The sequence below is a fragment of the Alternaria atra genome (genome assembly GCF_907166805.1).
Source record: "Alternaria atra isolate CS162 genome assembly, contig: 25, whole genome shotgun sequence".
NCBI classification, from domain to species: Eukaryota; Fungi; Ascomycota; class Dothideomycetes; order Pleosporales; family Pleosporaceae; genus Alternaria; species Alternaria atra.
The window spans coordinates 5810823-5827869 of NW_025091323.1; the positions used below are offsets into that span (position 1 = coordinate 5810823).

General features: G+C 50.0%; 6 protein-coding genes across 6 annotated transcripts; 4 read left to right on the forward strand and 2 right to left on the reverse strand.

The window, feature by feature from the left end:
- Positions 1-2814: 2814 nt before the first annotated feature.
- ALTATR162_LOCUS6983 (uncharacterized protein) lies at positions 2815-3876 on the forward strand (the record flags this gene model as incomplete). Its single annotated transcript, XM_043314609.1, has 1 exon — positions 2815-3876. The coding sequence occupies one exon, from the start codon at positions 2815-2817 to the stop codon at positions 3874-3876; it is 1062 nt and encodes a 353-aa protein (XP_043170544.1).
- A 713-nt stretch (positions 3877-4589) lies between these two features.
- ALTATR162_LOCUS6984 (uncharacterized protein) lies at positions 4590-4790 on the forward strand (the record flags this gene model as incomplete). The annotated part of the gene is made up of 1 exon (XM_043314610.1): positions 4590-4790. One exon carries the CDS (start codon positions 4590-4592, stop codon positions 4788-4790), a length of 201 nt encoding a protein of 66 aa, XP_043170545.1.
- A 404-nt stretch (positions 4791-5194) lies between these two features.
- On the reverse strand, positions 5195-6796 carry ALTATR162_LOCUS6985 (uncharacterized protein; the record flags this gene model as incomplete). The annotated part of the gene is made up of 4 exons (XM_043314611.1): positions 5195-5804; positions 5856-6068; positions 6124-6558; positions 6615-6796. 4 exons carry the CDS (start codon positions 6794-6796, stop codon positions 5195-5197), a joined length of 1440 nt encoding a protein of 479 aa, XP_043170546.1.
- A 1437-nt stretch (positions 6797-8233) lies between these two features.
- On the forward strand, positions 8234-8593 carry ALTATR162_LOCUS6986 (uncharacterized protein; the record flags this gene model as incomplete). Its single annotated transcript, XM_043314612.1, has 2 exons — positions 8234-8392; positions 8441-8593. 2 exons carry the CDS (start codon positions 8234-8236, stop codon positions 8591-8593), a joined length of 312 nt encoding a protein of 103 aa, XP_043170547.1.
- Positions 8594-11942: 3349 nt separating this feature from the next.
- ALTATR162_LOCUS6987 (uncharacterized protein) lies at positions 11943-13279 on the forward strand (the record flags this gene model as incomplete). Its single annotated transcript, XM_043314613.1, has 2 exons — positions 11943-12675; positions 12723-13279. 2 exons carry the CDS (start codon positions 11943-11945, stop codon positions 13277-13279), a joined length of 1290 nt encoding a protein of 429 aa, XP_043170548.1.
- A 30-nt stretch (positions 13280-13309) lies between these two features.
- ALTATR162_LOCUS6988 (uncharacterized protein) lies at positions 13310-13759 on the reverse strand (the record flags this gene model as incomplete). Its single annotated transcript, XM_043314614.1, has 1 exon — positions 13310-13759. One exon carries the CDS (start codon positions 13757-13759, stop codon positions 13310-13312), a length of 450 nt encoding a protein of 149 aa, XP_043170549.1.
- Positions 13760-17047: the final 3288 nt, after the last annotated feature.

Sequence of the window (17047 nt, forward strand, 5' to 3'; positions counted from 1 at the left end):
TACCCTATTAAATACTGGGTAGGCTTGCGTGATTGCTACCCTAACCTTGCCTGGATGGCTATTGATGTGCTTTCTATACCTGCTTCAAGCTGCGAGTGCGAGCGCATGTTCAGCGAGCTTGGCGACCTCCTTGAACCCCGACGGCGGCAGATCTTACCCTAGTTACTAGCAGCTATACAGTGTGTACGGCGGTGGTATAGGGCTAGTTTTGATCAGTGTGGTAGCAGTGCGACAGCAACACTAACTGACGCTGAGATAGACACTATATACGGATTGTGCGATTGGGATCGTGAAGATGAGTAGTTAGTATAGGCAATTAATCTGTATAACTCTAAGCCAATCAAGCTAATTAATCAAGCCTTAAGCTAGTACTGCAAACAAGCTAATCAATCAAGCCTTTTGACACAATGTTCAAGCCTCAAGTCAAGCCGGAGGCTGAGGCTTGATCGGCTTGATTGTTGACAAGTCTGGTATCCGTTAGCACCCGAATGTGCCCCAGTGGGAACACCGATTGCGTCATCCGTCTTCTGCCGTCTTGGAAGTTCCCTAAAGGTTCGCTGACACCTTGTGGACGTCCGTCGTTCAAATCACGAATGTGAGGTATACCCAAGTTCGACCACAGCTTCAGCACCGTGTCGCACAATGGGAACTTGCGACCGGTTGAGCTGACTGATGCAATGTGCATTCGACCATCGTAATCGTGCTGGTAGGGATCCGCATCAGGGTCGAAATGCTTCTCAGTACGTTTGAAGTAGGGAAGAAGACTCTCATAGCTCCAACGCTGATCGCCAACGTCGCGCGCCCATTCATCGTACTCCATCGCGTCCCCTCGGATTCAGCCACCTACTTTGATCAGCCGAGTGTCCACACCAGGCGGCTACATTATTGCCGGTGGTGATAACGCTTCCGCCACCAAGCCCTCTGAAACCGACTTTGCGCCTCAGTTTTCCGTCAAGATAGTCTTAGGGCGTTGAGGAGTATTTGTGGTCGTCTCCAGAGAAGTGAAGATTTACAACCGCGGCTGGAACGACCACATATGGGTTACCGGTGGGATCAGATCCTGATTCGTTGAGTATGATCGAGAGCGACGGCTTTCTCTCATGTAGGCGGGATGCCATGACTATGCCAGCAAGTCCGCCGCCTATAACAACCACGTCAGCCATTGTAGTAGTGATGGAAGATAGCGCAAGGAGTAATTAGGATATTAGAAAGATGATGCGGTGCAGTTAATATCATGATGTACTCCGCAACCTGGCGCGCGAAGGAGGTGCGCGTAATCGCGTATGCAGTCAGAGCCTTGCGCGATCTGATAAGATGGCTCACCGTTACAGCGCAACGTCCAAATTGATACAAAATACACACCTTCTACGTTCAACAGTAGATGCGGCAGCATGCTTGAACGACAGCTCCCATGATCCACCTCCCTTGTGCGCAGCCTAAGCCTGTACCGCAGTCCTGTGTGACTGGGTTGAAAATCAAATGTGTCTGCTTACCCGTATCATCTTCCTTTCTAAATTCGGCTGAACGGAATGAACACACGGTCACGGCGATGGAAGGATATTTGAATCGCGAAGGAGGCAGTAAAGGCTAGGTGGGTGGAAGCCTGCCAGCATTGACGTCCATTATCACGATCGAATGCGACGGTGGCGACGGGAGGCTTTACGGTACGAGTCTATCGGCCGGATTTCGAGATCATCCAGGCTTCATACATGGCTAAGCAATTAGCAAACGTTTGACAGTAAAGGCGCATACTCAAGTGGAATGGTGGAGAATCATGGGGATACCATCACGCGGGATCAGCGTGCGACTACGCCAACGTCTTCTCCCTGCCATCGTTGTAAAGCTTCCACGCTTTCGAATTGCTGCCTGGTATTCTCCAAACAAGCTGCACCCATTCATTCTCTAAGCCCAGAAGGTCGGAAAGGCCGTATCGCGGAGAGACCGGCCATGGGCATTACATGTGTGCAACTGGGACATGTATAGATGCTCTTCTGAGGAGCGTATGAAAATTTCGGAATATCGTTCCAGAAAGAAGACTGCTGGCTTTTGGCTTGGGCGATGTGCTTGTGGAGGTATGGTTGTGGAGTCGGTGTTGACAGGCCATCACAATCACGCATCGAATTAGATCAGCGCCGCGCCGTGCCTCATGACTCCGACGGTACATAACACGGCATTGTGTCGCCATCAACATTTCACTGCCATCACTCCATCCTACAGCTCTCAAAACACTGCGATGCTCAGTCATCCGTACAAACTCGCAGCGCCTTGACCGAGTAAAAAATTGTGGTCGCGCGCATAGGGCATGATGCTTTCGTGCTCCCTACCGCTTGGGCAAGGCGACGCCAAATTGCGTCTCCTCACCCAAAAGCGTGCACGCACATCTGATCGTAGATTCACATCGGACAGTATATCATTTTGGTCAGAGAGAGGATGGTAACATGAACGTAGATACACCGCATATAAGATTCGGACGAAAAGTGCGCCGCTGGGTAGGGATTGCCATTTCCCATGACTGAATGTCGGCCCTTCTATTGTTGCTAATTGGTCACTCTACGCCCAGTCTTTCTAAGCTTCTCAGATTAGTAATCTGCATTAAGTTCTGTTTCATGATGCTGCCAGGCGGGCGAAACCTTACGGTCGAGTGACCAGAGGATCCAACTGTAGAGTTATAAGCAACCACGATGGTTTCCAGTCTGAACACCAGCAATTAAGGAGCAACAACATCGCTACGTCAAATCATACTCAGCTCCCAATACCCTCACCTCTCTAATTCATCAATCGATCAACGCCATACCAACGCGAAAATCAACAGCCATGTTCAATCCGACAACATCCCGCCTGCCCAAGGGAAGTACCATCTTCGTCACCGGTGTGACAGGATATATTGGGTCCTGGGTTGCGTATGAAGCTCTCAGTCTCGGGTACAACGTTCGTGGCGCAGTTCGCTCCCTTGAGAAGGCCACTTGGCTTCAGGATCATTTCGATTCTACCTTTGGCCCAGGACGTTACTCTCAAGTCTCCCTTTCCGACTCATCCGATTTGGTTGGCTTTGCAGAGGGTATAAAGGGTGTATCGGGTATCGCTCACGTTGCAGTCAACACGGCGCGCTCGACTGATCCAGAGCCTTACATTCCCAACATGGTGAAAGAAACTGTAGGCATTCTCAAGGCTGCTCAAGCAGAGTCCACTGTTCGATCTGTCGTTTTCACGTCCACTGCCTTGGCTGCTTCAGCTTGGGGTGCTAAAGGCAAGCTCATAGAGTGGCAGTATAACGAGGACTTTATCGGATATGCCTATGACCCAAACTTTCAGCACCCTTCCAAGGTTTTCATAGTGTATGGTGCTGCCAAAGCGATATCAGAGAAGGCAGCATGGAAGTACATGCAAGAGGAGAAGCCGCACTTCAGTTTCAACACCATTCTCCCGAATGTCAACTTTGGACCTTCGCTAGTCTACGAAAAGCAAGGCTATGGCTCCAGTGGAAGGTTTCCCAAAGCTGTCTTCGACAACGATGAATCCATATTCAAGAGCGTGTTGCCGATGTACCACATTGACGTTCGCGACGATGCGAAGCTGCATGTTGCTGCCCTCGTCGATCCGGAGACCGCTGGCAGACGGCTATGGGGATATGGCGAGCCCTTCCACTGGAACGTAGTGCTCGGGATCTTTCGCAAACTGTGGCCTCAGAGAAAGTCCCTCGACGACTTCCCGGGATTAGAGCTAGACGATAGCGAGCCGCCGACTGAGGGCGCACTCAAGGCGCTGAAGAATGTGTTCGGTCAAGATGGTTGGACTTCCCTTGAGACGTCTCTTAAGGATGCTGGTCTTGATAGGGAGCCGCCAGCCGGGTCAAAGAAGATGGACATTTTCAATTGATTGGTTGGGGCTTGGATCAGGTCATTAGAAACAGCAGGGAACGTGTGGTCAATAGTGAATAGTGCAGCTCGAAAGGTTGCGTCTGTCTCCTCGTCGAAGCTATGGGAGTCAGTCTCGTCTGATTTTGCTCTTGTTAGCAATTATGGTGTCAGCCAACACGGTCAGCTCTTCACGTATTAGGCCACGTAAGCACTCGTCACATATATAGTCTCATGGCCTCTCACTCTGGAGCAAGACGATGTCCCCTCAATTCTGTTATTGGTATACATGTAGCACATAGCTTGACTGCGATCCGGCAAGAGGGTCGAGGTCTGATGAGTTACTTACCTAGTGTCAGAACGCAGTCCTCCACCACTACGCCATGCAACCGAAAAGGTACGTATAATAAGTGAACTATTGATCATGGTGTGGGATAATATAACGTCATCTAGGCCTAACACCCAGAATATAGTCTTTGCCAACAGACGCAGCTGTGGCGATTTGTGGTACAAAAGTATCTACATCTTCGACTGTACCAACATGGTTCATCTCACACTACGAATCGACTAAATCTGACAGGGCGTAAAGATGGCCGTTGTAAAGCTTAGTACCACTCTTGGTGGTTTCATTGTAATGCCACTAACCACATGACTTCCTGGTTCTTAGCTCTCTATTTCACCATTCTCCCTGTCAATCTGGGACGCTGCTCATTATTTTCAAACTTTCTGGTAGCCATGTGGGTTATTGTCGTCTGCATTACCGCTTGCAATGCAAGATTTGCAAAGGAACACACCAACAAGGCTGCCGGCTACAATGTCGTCTGGATCATGGTCGAGTTCGCAAGGGTCTGGTTCGTCTTCCCTGAGACCAAGGACCCATTACTTGAAGAGATCGCTGTTATTGTCGACGGCCCACAGAAGAATTTACACAACTAGAAGATGCATCAAGACGTTGAGAAAGTCGAGCACGCAAAATACTAGAGTTTAGATAGCACACGCCTACCGCCAGACGTTGGGATTTGCTGAGTTGGGGCATGATAGCATTGATGGGTCAATCTGGTCCGGTCACTATCTCACGATGATGTGCCTAAGAATAGTCCTTTCCCTTGATCTACTGCTGGATGGGAAAGGCGGTCTCTAGTCAGGGCGACCTTGTTTGAAGCGTTGTGGATTTGTTGTTTTGTGTACAGTCCAGCTATCTTTTCTTATCTGCCACTCGTTTCTTCTACACCTTCAACAGAACTTTGTACCTCGCCTACAAAGCGAAACGATAGTCAGGATGCCTAAATGTGGGTTTACGAAGTCAGTGTATGTCTCATATGCAAGTCATACTGGCACACTTACTCATCACCTAACTCCATGCTTTGGTCGAGGACTTCTGGCATCTGAAGCCTTGCTTTGTCACGCTTCTTGTTTTCCCTCCGGCAGCCAAACCAAGTAATAGTTGCGGCCACGGCTCCCATGCAGGCTAAACCCAGACCCGTACTGAAACCGGTGCGGAACCGGGGCGCCTCCTTGAACAAGAAGACGTTTGAACTAACAAATGCTCCAGCGGTGCCGAAGTTGATGATGGCGGCGATGGCAACTGCGCGCTTGTACCCACTTCCACAATTCATTGACACCCAAATGATGGAGATGGGCATAGCGAGGTAACACCCGCATGCGATGAAGAACATTCCCGTGTAGCGCACTTTGGGGTTGGAAGGATATACAATCTCCACGATGAGACCCAATGCGAGAACGGCCCAGCCCAGGACGTAGAACATATATCGCCGATTGAACCACTCGGACATGTAAGCAAAGATGACCGAAAAGGCAGCGCCGACGAGATATACAGGAATGGTGTGAACCTGTGCTTGCGTTGCGGTGTAGCCCAGCCCTTTGAGGATCGTCGGTTGGAAGTTCGAAAGTGAGTTTGCATTCTCCGTGACACCGAGGTTCATTGCGACTCTAACGGAATGTCAGTCATGTAGCATACGCGTTCAGATTCACCTAGCTTACCCAGCCCAGATCTTCCAATCTTTGAGGAAGTGCAAGGCCTTCTTGAAGGAGATCTCATCGTCGGATACATGGCCTCCATCAGCCTGAATGCGCGCGAGCATAAGCGCTTTGTCTTCGGGAGACAAGAACTTGCAATTCTCGGGGAATGGAGGAACGACAGGCCAGCAAGCCATGCTGACGAAGATAGTAATGCAGCCCTCAATGATGAAGATCCTGTTTTGCGTCAGCAACTTCTTTTCGATGGAAATGAGCTAGTGCGCATGCTTACCACCTCCAAGCAGAATAGCCAGCCGTGCCGTCCATCTTGGCGATGAGCGATGATAGAAACCCGTTGATTGCGCCAGCAACGATACCAGCTGTGCAGAAGAAAACGTAGCGCGTCAAGTATTCACGCTTGGAATAGTACGCGCCGATCAAATATGCGGCCCCACTGATGTACGCAGATTCGGCGATGCCTTCTAGTAGGCGACATACGACGAGTTCTTCCCATCGTTTGACCAGTCCGCAACCGATGACTGTGATACCCCAGCAAAACATCATGACGCACAGACTCTTTGGTCCGTACTTCTTGAAGGCGATTTGTAACGGAACGCCAGCTACCAAGTACCCGAGGTTGAAAACCCAAACGGCAATGTTGAATCGCTGGCCGATGAGGTTCAGTTCTGTCTCCATGCCCTGAATCTTCGCGTTACCGATGTTGGCTCTTGGGACGCATGTTAACCTAGCTTTAGAACGCTTCGGAGGAGGAAGCTGACATACCGGTCGATAAAGTTAACTAGGTACAGTATCCATAGTACTGGCAAGATGCGAAGGTCAAGCTTGCGAAGCAGCCGCCGCTCAGCAGCGCGATCAAAGCCATGCTCGGTCGTCGAACCTGCTGGTGATACTGGTGGTGAGTCGTGGACATGCATGCCCTTCTCGGCAGAATTAGTATCTGCCATGCCGGAGTTGAAGAAACAACAGAGGAGGTGTAGGCAGTGTTGTTATTTCGCGGCAGTTCGACGTCAAGTATCAGCACCAGGCTGTATGCAGAACGCGCTAGGACAAGAGCCGCTGTAAGTTCTATGTACTACAGGTCGTATAATTACGCCCGTCAACGTATACTTCATCCCGGCATCTAGTGCCGTCGTCTGGAAGCTCTGATTACCGGGAGAAACCCAAGTTGAGAAAAATAACCTCAACTGACGACTCGAGCAGTCTCCAAGCTTTTCTGTATAGACTGCTACTACAGCACACTGTTGAGAAGGATCAACGGACCGTTTACGATCCTTCTCCAAATTCCTTAGCGATGCGATCATGATTGGATCAATGAGTAAATTGAACCACGTACGTAAATGGGGTGAGAAAGTTGCCGACGTGGGGCGGGTTTGCGCTTTAGCAGGATTGGATGTTGCTAGGCATAGTTGCGAACTGAATATACGAACCACGGATTTTGGACCTATCGTTATATGAACGACTTCGGCACGAGGCTTATCTCGATACTAGTGCTGCGGCAGACCCTGGTGACATTATGAGCTAGTGAGCTCGGAATGAAAGCTTGGATACTCCCCGGCAGGGGCGCCTTCTCCCCCGCCGCAGCGGCCCGCAAAATCAAACATCCAACAACGCTCCAGACCTTCGCGTCGGCCTCATTTAAACCGCTTCCTGCTCGGCGCAAAGACATTACCGCAAGAGTATGACCGAGGGAACGCCGCGTCTGATGATTAGCATATCGACAGAGCTGAGGTTGACACTGAGCGGGAGTTCAATGGATGCCGGTAAGCATGGCATTACACTGATCGGTGGACTGAACGACCGGACCAACAACATCGCCGCAACACTATGATCGATCGGCGCAGATCGCAATCCGTTCAAACGCAGCACAATCTTTCTTCCGGTACCTCGTCGGGGAAGGTAGGGCCAAGAGCAGCCAAGGCGTTACAGAATCGCTCTGTCGCTTGTTCGAGTTGCTATGCTCTTCCGAGGCGACGAAGCGGATATGCCAATATTCACCCATATGCATGCGCAGCGCGTATGCGATGCAACACAAACCGCGGCTACCGCTACCTGCAGGGTATGATTTCCGCTACCCAGATCGCTTCATGAAGAGATGCTTGCTCTGTCACCGAGCTCCTGGTGTTCAGCTACTTCGTACCCGGGCTTGGTAGCGGCCGCAAAAACCACCGAGCAGGATTCAAATGAGACATGCAATACATGGTCGAGAGAGGACGGATGACTGATGCGCGGTATCGGCTTCCCGAATTGAGCATGTTCAGCCTCATGCGAACACTGCAAGATCTACTATAAGTATACTCGCATGGTTCATAGCTTCACGATCGTACTCATTTGACTGGGTTGGTGATTTCGCAGACGCAAGAGCTATATGGCCGTCACCCACGATGATCTTTTCCGCGTACGAAGGACAGCGGCAAGATTTGCAATGGGTGACTGTAACGTTGACAGTTGTCTCGACGCTGCTGTTGACTTGGCGAATCACGAATACAATCACAAGTAGGGGCTGGCTGGGGTTGGAAGATGCCTTTGTGATTACAGCGAACGTGAATATCTACCAATCGAAACACTGCCCGTGCTAATTGAATTGTAAGATCTGGCTCGTCCTGCTCGCGGCGTTCATCTATAGATCCACAACGTACGGATTTGGCACGCACACAGCCGAGATCCAACGAACTGGTGGTAGTGTCACGGAGGCGCTCAAGGCGAGTGAAAAGATCGACAAGAAGATCATCGCAATGTGCTGATACTTCCTTGACAGTCATTCTGGCTTACGCAGTCCTTCTACACTCTCACAAATGGCTTCAACAAGATGGCTTTACTGGCCTTGTACTACCGTGTATTTCCAATGCAACGCTTTTGACAAGTATGCATGATACTAGGAGCGATATCAGTCTGCTGGACCGTTTCGTACCTTTTTGTCTGTATTTTCCAATGCACACCAGTGCCTCGCGTCTATAATCGAACCATACCGGGCACATGCATCAACTTCTTCTGGCATCGGTAGGTAACGCAACGATAAAAACTGATTTCTCACTGACATCTTCTCAAGCTGATCGAACGCCATCCTCAATCTCCTTACTGGTAAGTTGTGACTGTACAAGTGCATGTAAGATATGCACTGACTTCGCACTCGTACATCTGCAGACCTCGCAATCTTCATACTACCAATGCCTGTCATCTTTGGCTTGAACATGTCCATGGGCTCGCGCATCGGCCTCGTGATCCTCTTCTCGATGGGTTTCTTCATCTGCCTCATAACCGCGCTTCGGATGTCTACGCTGTCCCTAAGTCTGAGAACCAAAGAGCCTACCTGGGCGTCAGCACCTACGAATCTATGGAGCTTCATCGAAGCAGCTACAGGGGTGATATGTGCTTGCTTAATCAGTCTTCGGAAGAGCATAGGGGGATTGTGGCCAAAGAAATGGCGAAGTAGAAAAGGTACGAGTGGCGCGTATCAACAGTACGGACACAGCGGATCAAATGGTCTTGGGCTGAGGAATTCGCGTCCTCGTACCGGGAATGTGAACCATGACTCGTTTGCCATGAGAGGTATGCGCAGCGGAGCGAGGGGTAAGGCTGATACTCTCGGCGACGTCAGCCCGAGTGAGAGTCAAGAGCGCATCGTGGAGGATTCGAAGGCGGGCGCGCTCGTCACAAGCCAGCCGTGACGCAGCAACAGTAGTAAAAGTGAACGTCTTGTATTGCAGGGCATTAGGGTGACTCACGATGTCGATGTCGTAAGGGGTTGAAGGCCGTAATAGTCGGAGGCATCAAGTAGTCAGCCGTGATGAATGTGAACCATAGACATCTCGCTTGAGCTCGTGCAGAAGTGCTATTTCGAAGAAAAGATAGTTACGTGCCCCACTATCGAGATGCGCACACCATCGAAATGCGCACGAAATACAGCAATCCATGTTCGCATGCGAATAACTCAACACCACAACAAGCTATCTACGCATTTAATAGCTCGAATTAATCCTCTACTTCTGCTGCATATTTCTTGCATGTGCGCTTATTATGTCCTGCCTCGCCGCAGTTCTTGCAGCGTCGGATACCTCCTGCACTACCACCTGCGCGCACCCTCTCCTGACGCCTCTCCACCTCTAACTGGATCTTAACATCCCTTTGCTTAACTATATCCTCTGCCTCTGCCTGCGATAGGGTCCCTCCCTTCTGGATTCGCTTTTTCTTGCGCTTTTTACGTTCAGATGCTGCCTGGTTTGCCTCCTTAAGGTTGGCTATTCTAGCCTCAAGCAACGTGTGTAAGTGCACCTTTGAAGTTGATCCCTTTTTGACCTGCAACACCATCTCAATGATAGAATTAGGTGATGATTCCTTGTAATCTGTTATCCTCTTGACAATCAGCGTTGTTTGAGCCTCTATCTCCTAGGCGTTGCTTGGTGTTTTAGGTTCCTAAGGGGTAGGCCCTAATGCAGGTGGTGTTGGCGTACGAGGCTGTACTTTAAGCCTAGATAACACCACATCTGGGTTATGTGGGACTAAGCCAGTTGCTTGAAAGCTTAATAAGATATTTTTCTTTAAGAACGCCTTGTCAAATATTGGCCTAAAGGCAGCTAGGAAGGCTTTCTTGTTGATGTGGTAGATGTGGCTGTCTGCCAAGCCCCTAACTTCCTTCTTGTACGCCTGCTTTAGCGGGGCAAAACAACCTATATTAAGTGGCTGTAGGATGTGCGATGAGTGTGGAGGCATGCAGAGGGTGATAATATTGCTTTCCTCACACAGATCCTGGAAGGCGAGCGACTTGTAGCTCTTATAGCCATTAATAATAAGCAGCTAGTGACTACCTACTGTGCGAGCCTCTGTATGCTGGATAAAGTGCTGCAGCCATGCAAGACCAAGCTCGTTTGTTGTCTAGCCATTCTTACTAACTCCTATCCTCCAATCTTTAGGGTTGTAATACTAGGCCTAGTTATAGTTCTTTGCCTTAAAGATAAAAAAGGGTGGGATAGACCACCCTATCGCGTTGATGCCAGCAATTAGCGTTGCCTACTTACGATTACTAGGCTGAACACTAAGTGGCTTGAGACGTCTCTCAGAGGCTGTTACTACCTTAACAGACCCTCCAACGCCTATCTAGAAGCTAGTCTTATTAAAATTATAGACGTCTTCATCTAGAATCCTATACTTAGCCTTAACGTTGTGTACAAGATTGAACTAGGGCCTAATAATAGCTGGGTCGCTGCAGAGGACTCTCTAGTGATCCCGCTGTCTTGTTACCTGAGATTTAATCTCAGGTCTCCGGCGTATAAGCCTGTAGGTCCAGTTTTCTCTAACCTAGCTACCACTACGTGTAGCTAGTAGTTGGTTGGCCATTTCTCGCACATAGTTAAGCGTAGGGGCGAAGCCTCGCGCGTCAAGCTTCCTTATATATTGTATAATCGCCTCCTCTTCATGTCTCTAGAGTTTTAATCGGTTGGGTTGAGTATCGCGTCGTGAAGCCTTCCCAGCGCGTCGATTGCGGAGAGTGCTTTCATGTATATCGTAGCGATGCGCGGCTTGTCGCTGGGTAAGCGACGCGTTAGATTTCATAGCTTGGATAGCCTGGATGACTCTGTCTTCAGTAGAAAGCAGTTCAAGATTTGGTAGTTGAGACATTGTAATAGAGAGTTGAAAGTGGTGGGGGCTTGGCAGAGTGCGCATTTCGATGGTGTGCGCATCTCGATAGTGGGGCACGTTTGCATCAATCTTCATATCGCTCCTAGTCTTAGGATTACCTAGCACATCTTTCTTCGGTCTGGATCAACATGGCGCTAGCATGATGCAAGTTCGGTGTTAGACGGGAGGCACATTGTAAGCATGTAGCAGTAGAGACGATTACGTTCCAGAGCGCGGGGCCTTGGAGTGCGCTCTATTCTATCGCCGTGTACCTGCGTGGTAAGCGTACGCCCCACCAGATACGGGTCGTCTTACTACCCCTCACTATCAAGTTGCTTAAGTAGCCTAGAGCCCGCATGAACAGCTGCAGGGTGCTCTACGACTCAAATCTCGTATTTCAAGTGTTCCGACTAACTACTACCTCCAAGCTCTTTACGTCCAACCATTACCATAATACAGAAACGCATACCTATTGTAATGGCCGAGCAAAGCTCATTGAGCATCGCGATAGTAGGCGGTGGTGTTGCGGGCCTTACCCTGACGATTGCGCTTCTCGACAAATGTCCGCACATCAGTGTTACACTCTACGAGAGTGCAGGCGCTTTTGGTGAGATTGGGGCCGGTGTTGGTTTCTTCCCGGCCGCGGTTCGCACGATGGCGCTAATCTACCCTCGCATTGCTGAGGCCTTCGAAAAATGCAACAAAGGAAATGTTATCACCGACCCACCAGTATGGTTTACAGCAAGAGTAGGAGACCAGAGGAAGAAGAGTGTCGAACTGGGAGCAGAAATTTTCACCATACCAGGAAGAGAGGGACCGAGCGGTGGAGTTCATCGCGCTCAGTTTCTCGACGAGCTTGTCAAATTAGTTCCCGATGGTGTAGCGCAATTCAAGAAGCGGGTGTTGAGAGTTACGGAAGCGTGGGACGGCTCTGGAGATGCGGTCTTGCACTTTGCTGATGGGTCTTCTGCGCAGCACAGTGCAGTATTGGGTTGCGATGGGATCAAGTCGCGCGTACGACAGATTGTGCTAGGCGATGTGGATGCAGCGAAGCCAGTGTTTTCGGGGAAGTACGTATATCGCGGCCTATTTCCGATGATGAAGGCTATTGAAATCCTGGGTGATGAGATACCACAAACGCCGCAAATGTGGTTGGGCTATGGCGCGCACATTTTGAGTTTCCCCATCGCGAATGGGACGTTGTTCAATGGTACATTGGTTCTCCTGCTTCTTGTGATCTAACTGACACACATACAGTGGTTGCCTTCGCCTCACGATCTACATGGGAGGATCCGAATTGGGTGGTGCAGACATCTCGCGAAGAGATGCTAGAAAACTTCAAAGACTTCATACCTTCCACGCGTAAGGTGATAGAGAGCATGCAGAAGCCCGATGTCTGGGCACTATTCTACCACCTTCCTGCAGCGACCTACTATAACACTAACCCTCCCATCTGTCTGGTAGGGGATGCTGCGCATGCCTCAACACCTCAACAGGGAGCTGGAGCTGGCATGTGCGTTGAGGATGTTTATGTGCTCAGCGAGCTGCTGTCGCAATGCCATCAGAAGAAACGACTCGTGAAGGCGTTCCATGCGTACGATGCAGTTCGAAGACCACGCAGCCAAAGATTAGTGACTACAAGCAAGGAAGCTGGTAAGCTGTGGCAGTTTGAAGGGGAGGGAGTAGGGGACGATCTGGAAGCTTTGCGGGGCAATGCGCTATCGAGGATGGATTGGATTTGGGATTGTGAAATATCGGACGATCTGAAGAGGGCGAGACGCATTATGGAAGAAGTTTCGCCGAATACTCCGTAATCTTGAGATGTCGCATGCGTACACTATTTACTACATGCCACTGCTCTGGAGTTCGACCCCTATATCAATCAGTATGGTCGGGTACCATAGGTAGTACAGGACTGTAACTGCAAACATTGGAACCGAGTCAAATATGTACATAGCCCATTCGTGCCGAAGAAGATACCCATCGTTGCCCATAGCATACTCCACAACACGGCAGACAGATCTGATCATGATCAGGAAGCTAACGATGAACAGCACCCACAAGGTCCTCCTCCAAGGGATATCCGTATCATACGACTCGGGCGTAGGGCGACTTCGTATGCGGTTTCGGAAGATGACTGCTGCGACTGCGAAAAGCGCGAACATGATAACTTGTATCAGCAGACCTGTAATGACGATGCCTTCGGCGAATCTTGCGTTTGTGCCAATGACCAATAAGCCAGAAGCACCACCCTGGACCCAGATTGAGAGGACGTCTCCAGTTACGAATATCATGGTCAACCTCCGGGCGCAATTACGGGAATATGGTGGGCCTGCGTACTGCGAATGATGCGGCTTAAACACATGTAGATTGATGCTGCAGAGAAGGTAGGGCTAAGTAAGATGAACACGTTTTGGATAACAAAAGGCATGGTTTTGCTGGTCTTTTTGTGAACAGAGGCTCTCGCGCAATATCCAGCGAGTTCCACTTTGACAAGGCATCAACTTCATTCTAAAATGAGTCTTGAGTTGAGGGAGATAGCTTACGAAAGCTACCGATGGCGAAAGAGATACAAAACCAAATCTTGGTTTGAAACATCCGCCATGAGAACAATGCGGTCATGGAGGGGAGGTAGTTCCATAGATAATAGCCTCCCATGGTTGGCTCTACTCCGTCGACCATTTCGGCTGGTTGAGCGGTGCTATTGATGAGTGAACTTCCCGCGAGATTCATTGGAGGAGGAGTTCAAAACGGCTTGCCAAGGTGAGGCGATGAACACGAAAGGTGGAGGGTATGTTGATCAAACATCGCGAGAACTCGATATCTTTGTATCTACTGCGTTTACTGCAGCTTCAAGAAATTACTTCGGCGCATGCAGCGCCCGATGCGAGTGTTGAACCACAGTTTGAACAGTCATGCTTTGGAACGTGTCGTATCTTAATCTGAGTAATCGCAATTGATTTGCTGCGATAAGATCCCAAAAGGCTCATGCGCAAAGATGATTACTGTGAGACAAGCGAGGTAAGGAAGATACTTCGTATAGTCAATGACGCTAAGTCATCCACATGTTGCGGCAGGGATAGCGCGACGAACGAAGGGTGTAAGGAGAAGATCTTATTAAGCTTACTCCTGGATTTCGGTGCAGTAACTAAATCCAGGTAGAAACGGTATTTAGAAAAAACCCATATCCCCTAATAGCGAGGTAGCAAGATTAGAGTATATTTGTCTCATTGATGCTAGTCGACCAAACACTAACACAGCTTCAGTCGCAAGATGGGTATAGACGTTGAAAAGTGCATTGAACTGCACAACTCCATCGTCTCGCACGCTAGCTCTAAGCTCCTACCCCACCACCAGCCAAAACTAGAACGCAACTGGTTCGCCGCCCACTCTTTGGATGCGTCCTCGCCGGGCCTCGACATCGAACTTGACGATGACCTCACAGCTTTTCTATCCGCCATCGACATCGTTATCCCTGGAGACCATCAGCATTTAGCCTTTACCCCGTTTCCCATCGGCATTTCGGCTCCCAATGGCCTGCAGCCGGATACGTGGGAAGGTATAGATCAGGATGGGGATTTTATCCTGCTGTAAAAGGGCACGGCGCATGACCTTGGCGACCTTGTTTATAGTCGAACTACCCATCAAGTCTGCTTTGTGCGCGACCCGTTTGATAAGCCCCGCGAACGCTTGTAGGGTGATGTTGATGCGGTTCTGGAGCTTCATCTGCTGTCGATCGAGTCGGGGAAGTTCGTTGTTGATGCAGAGTACCCTGGGTTCGACGATGGGGATGGGCTTGTTACGCAGGGCTGGAGAGTCGCCAAGTGGACGGAGACAGAGTTGGGGCAGGTACTTGATATTTGGAAGAGTTCGGTGGATGCGGTTACTGCGCGGTTATCGGAGTCTGCTGGAGCGTCTGGTGGAAAAGAAGATGGTGGCGATGAGGAACCGCAACCGAAGAAGAGGAACAAAACGGAAGATGATGGTTTAATTCCTGACGACGTCTTGAACAAATATCCTGCGATACCGCCTTTTGCGCGCGTCTTCCTGTCTCGGGCGAAGAAACCGCGCTTTGCTTTCATCGCACCGCAATTAGATGCCCCTGATGAAGCCTTTGTCCACCGTGTGGGCGCTGGGCTACAAGCAAGGTACCCCGATGCTTCTCTAGCTATTCCCCAGCATGACCTTATCGATTGTCCACCCTTTCTGCTGTGCTCATGGCGCACACGAGGCGTGCAGTTTGCCTCACAAGATGAATGGGATCGATGGCAATCTCCGCGATAACCAAGTATACTAGACGATCGCATCGGCCTCTATGTTATACCTGATGTTCTCCACGTTCACGCCAGCGCTCTGCTTCTACCTTTCCAGCTCAGTGAGAAATGTCATATAGTGATGGGGGATGGGTCAGCGGTAGATAGACCGGCTCAGGACGCATTGTATTGACATGGCGTGTGTAATCCTTTCATGCCCCTGACCGTGCGCGTACCGTGCTGTACGGAGGCTAGCGACACATTAGCAGATGTGTCCTGTGGCGCAGCTAGAATATGCCTGTGGGATCTACGGCTTGGACTGAATAGAGAAAGTTCAAGTGTTAAGGTTCTTGTATAGTACAAGACAGGGAGAGACATGGTTGTAGGAAAGATGCGTTGCAGCAGAGTGATTGTCAAGCAATAGAGTCTTTATAGATACGAGATGCACCGCGATAGTGGAGGTAGAGGTATATTGCCTTATAAGACTAGAGACGAACCGCTGTCGAGCCACAACAGCGGTAGGTAGGCTAATATACTGCGATTGCTTGGCATAACGGCCCGAACGGGCCCGGAGTACCGTGTCCGTGCACCCAACGATCGGAGTCAACCAACGATCGCTCCGAGCCCTGAGGCCTACTACAAAATTGAAGCTATAGAGCCACGTACAATAGTTATTATCGCGAGGTGTTTTGATAGAGTATTCTTTAGGCCTACGTAAACAATATTCTCTATATAAATTCTCTATATAAAGTGGCGGTGCGGCCGCTGCGGGTGGTGTGGGTGCGCGCAGGTGGAGGAGGCGTCGCAGGCTTTGGGTGACTACGCGCACCTACACTACGACGCCCAGGCTTTGGTTTAACTGCAGAAGCTTTTGAAATTGTAGGCTTGCCTCTTTGGGATAATTGTAAGGCTTTTGTAGAGTCACGAGCCTGTTTGGCAGTGGTTCTAGCAGCTTTCCGGGCATCAATAGCTTGACGCTCCTCTGCCTTAGCCTGCGCGCGCGCTTCCTTCTCCCTTATACGCTGCGCACGCTTCTCTGCTGCAATCTTCTCCTTATATAGCTTGTCAGCAGCAGCTAACTCCTTTATCTCTGCCTTTTTTAGCTCGTCAGCCTCCTTCTCCTTCTTAGTAACTGCTATGCGGACGCGCGCCTCCCGAATAGCTCGAGGTGACTACACTATCGCTCTGCCGTGGTACTCCTAATGCTGTTGCAGGTCTAATTGCCTGCTAGGTTGCTTCTGGCGCTTTTGTTTTAGGTATAGCTTCTGCTGCAAGCTATTAAGTTCGTTGTGAAGGAGCTCTACCTAGGTTGATAGGTAGTGGATAGTT